The 3928-nt window shown below is 39.7% G+C and overlaps 1 protein-coding gene across 1 annotated transcript in view; it reads right to left on the reverse strand.

Annotated features, from left to right (window-relative positions):
• The window catches only part of LOC101863722, a 16325-nt gene extending 13611 nt beyond the window's left edge, over nucleotides 1–2714 (reverse strand). Inside the window, exon 1 of the mRNA XM_005091901.1 lies at nucleotides 2666–2714. Coding sequence (XP_005091958.1) covers nucleotides 2666–2689 — 24 coding nt within the window. The 5' untranslated portion in view covers nucleotides 2690–2714. The remainder of the gene's footprint in view (nucleotides 1–2665) is intronic.
• Nucleotides 2715–3928: the final 1214 nt, after the last annotated feature.

Below are 3928 nucleotides of genomic sequence, written 5' to 3' on the forward strand. Positions count from 1 at the left end.
TGTGTGTGTGTGTGTGTGTGTAGTGAATGTCCCCGCTCAGTAACGTCCTCTATGGGCTTTACTATCACCCCACCAGACCCTAGAACGCTAAAACCTTTCGTGGCTTCCTGAATAGTATACAGTACAAGCAGCAAGGTAAGGGCCTAAACAGTAACACACTAACAAGATCTTTGGCTGTCTATTACCGGATACCCATTCCCTCTTGAGTAACGTGAGGAAAACGCAAGCAAAGTTACCTTTCCAAAGGACACAACGTCGGGCCCCTGACACGGTTCGAACCCATGTCCTTTGAGTTGCAAGCCCAAAAGCCTAACAATTAGGACACGGGCGCAATACTACAAACGAGAAAGATCCACCGAAAAGAATTCTTCATCTTAATTAGATTTTTTAAAGAATAAATAAACTCTCTTTTTGTTTTAGTACTAGGTCATATGAGCGCCCAGAAGATTAGAAGTGTTACAAGAGAGTAACAAACATAAAAAAGAAGGATGGGAGATAAGGACGATAGATGTTTGATAGGAAAGGAGCAATCCACACCAGAGCATCCACCAACCACCCACAATGAACACTCTATTTTATAGTCCCTATGGTTAAATTTGGCTTGCAATGATACCACACCAATACCGACAATAAACGGGCCACTGATGATCACCACTGTACAGCCCCTGCTAGGGTTATCGTGATAAGGGTTGATACTCGAGGGTGTTATTTCTCTTTGGTATTGTTTGCATCCTCACCCTGTGTGAGGTGAATACATGAGAACTGTTTTCTGACTTCTCCCCCCCCCCCGTCCCGCTCCTGCACACCCCCTTTTCTTTCCTAAGAAAATAAACTATCGTGGAATCTTTCCCGCTTCCTTCCTCAGTTCCAACTACAACTCCAATTAAGGTTTCAACGCGCCTGGTGGATAAAAAAGGAACTGCAAGTATTCCGACACCTTTTTTTCTTGCAGGTGACTAATTGAAACTTTTTATCCTGAAGTTGACGGAAAAGCAGAACACTTGAAGGAAACATTGACAAACGCAACTTAGAGGGAAAAGGAAACGCGAAATTGAGACAAATGAACTAGTCCTTGGGATACATTTTCTGCGATCCATTTTCAGGGACTTTTCCAATTGGCACCGTCTAAAACTAAAAATGAACAGGTTGTTGTTGTTGTTGGAGTTAAACACCCCAGACACAATTAACGTTTTTAGAAGACAAAAAAGAAAGGATGCTGGGGTGGAAAGGGAAGGTGTGGGGAGGGGGAGTTAACCTCTTTCCGTATTGAAGAATAGGGCCCAAAAAACCTAGATAACAAAACCTGGGGCTCAATTCTAAGAGGAGTTTTCCCGGAAGCTGTTGGTTTTACCGATTGATTACTGGGTTTTTTTTCTTTACTAAAAGAGGGTGTGATATAATGGTGCTGAAATTGCATTTTTTCTCCGCAACCGATGTTTTGGGCTATCACTGCAACCGTAGGTCCTTGAAACAGCGCAGGGTTTAGAAAAACATCTCTGCAGAATTTTTCCATGTGGCTATTTTTAGTTTGGAGATATTGGCATGTTGTGAACCTTTGGTATTTTTCCTTTTAAAGCTGTATAAAAATTGTTTGTTATTGTTTTTTTTAAACCTTCTTTGGATGTTGACCAATGGCAAGAAACTATATTCATGTATAGTTTAAAAGGACCTCAGTAAGCCTACGCTCTGTTGAGGACTGCTTTTTCTATCTGTTCAAGTTCATGAGTTCAAGAGAGAAAGAGTAATAAAAAAGAGAGACAGAAACACACAGAAACACTCACACTCACACACACACACACACACACACACACACACACACACGCACGCACAGAGCAAGAGAGAGAGAGAGAGAGAGAGAGAGAGAGAGAGAGAGAGAGAGAGAGAGAGAGAGAGAGAGAGAGAGAGAGAGAGAGAGAGAGAGAGAGAAAGAGGGGGGGGGGAGGTTGATATGACACAGTGTATGTCTATTTTGTGTCTCTAAAGCCGGTGACAGCACGGTTAATTTCTCCCACTGAAAATTTTAATAGGCGTATAATTTTATCTATGCCTATCTTATCATATGCCTTATATTATCTTATCTTATCGTATCTTATCTTATCTCATTTTATCGTATCTCATCTCTCTTTTTTTATCTTATCGTATCTTATCGTATCTTATCTTTCTCCTATTTTCTCCTATCTTTCTCTTATCTTTCTCTTCTCTTCTATTTTCTTCTCTTCTCTTCCCTTTGGTCAGTATTTCTGATCAAGCAAGTCACCCTGTCATGCGGCAAAGCTTATTTGAGCTGATCAGGGTGGAGAATTATTTGAATTGATAGTACAACATTGCAACATAGTTGTGAGAGGGGTAGTGGGTGTTGGCTTTGAATCTAACAATTTTCCACTACACCGGTGTGGCGGAATAAATTTATGTTCCTACTCATGGTTTAAACTTTCAGTTTCAATTAATGTGATCTCTCATACTCCAAGTATAAAAAGTCTCTATGCATGGCAGAGGTTTGGATTTAGAAATGGGCAGAATAATTGGGAGCTTAATAAATTCTACTTCTCGGATTATCCACGTTCGCGTATAATTCTAGAGTGTAGACTCCTCCATATTCAAGGGAATACTGTAGATTCTAGTATATTTCAAGCATGATATTGTCATTTTGTAACACAGACCTTACCACTGGCTTTTTCCTTTGAGACATTCTCCGGAAGTTTCAACCACAGCTCAATCGCTTTGAAAATTGTTTTAAAAAAAAAAGGAAACAAAAACAAATAACAAGCCCTAATGACGTCATAATACGAACTCAATATTGCGGGCTATTAATAGAGTTTAAGGCACTTTGTACATAGATTTACTTATAAAACATCTAGATGTAAGACTATACACTCTAAAGGGCTTCACCAAAGAGAGCAACATTTATCGTTATTTGGAACCAAAATTAATGAAGAACAAGGAGGGAAAGATTGCACATAGGCTACTCACGACTGTAGCGAGAATGGTGTTTTGTCCTATATTATTTGCATGCCCATGATGCGCACTGGCGCAGCGAAGTTCGTATAATTGTGAGGCAGCGTGGTGGAATCAGGCTTTCGTCAATTTTTGGGCATGTAGGGTTATTGGTATCCTCCTAAAGCTTATTCACTGTCTCTATTTGGAGGAAAAAATATCCTTTAATCATGAATACAAGTCGAGATATTTGCAAATGAAGGAGGTGGGAGTCACCTTTTTTCTGAGGTAAAATAAGTGAGAAAATGGCCGCCAAAGATTAGTTATTTCCTTAGCATAAGAGTCTGTGGTAACTGAAAATTAACATGTTTGTGTGCCTTTAATCGACGTTTTTCAGAAAAATTCACACAGAAATTAGTTCTTGACGTGAAAGGTGTCGGGCCAAAAAACAAGAATTTGATAAAAATTCACAAACCTGTGAAAAAAGCAAGTTTTGTCACTTTGATTATTTTGACGAGAGCCTGATTCCACCACGCTGCCTCACAATTATGGTGAGCAGAGAACGGCGACGGTCTACGGTAATGTTACTATTCAGGTCTATGAGTATGAGAAAACCAAATACTAGAATCCAGAGCAATTACCCAGTATCCACACATTATTTTATTGTGTATAATTCTAACGAGATTCGAGGAATCTGGGTAGGCAAACAGAAGGAGAGAATGAGGGGAGAAAGAGAGAGAGAGAGAGAGAGAGAGAGAGAGAGAGAGAGAGAGAGAGAGCAGCTTTTCACGAAAAGAAGGAAAAGATTAGTCAACTTTCGGTCACGTATTAATTTATTCTATTTCTGGAAGTCGAAAAAAATTAATTGCCAATTATTGTGTAAACCTGTAAGCATGAAAACACACATACATATCTATTATTAAGTCTCCCACATACCTATTATTAGGTCAACCCCTCCCATCCCTCCCGCACACGTACATTCTCTCTCTCTCTC

This window comes from Aplysia californica, unplaced genomic scaffold (assembly GCF_000002075.1).
Source record: "Aplysia californica isolate F4 #8 unplaced genomic scaffold, AplCal3.0 scaffold00037, whole genome shotgun sequence".
Taxonomy (NCBI): Eukaryota; Metazoa; Mollusca; class Gastropoda; order Aplysiida; family Aplysiidae; genus Aplysia; species Aplysia californica.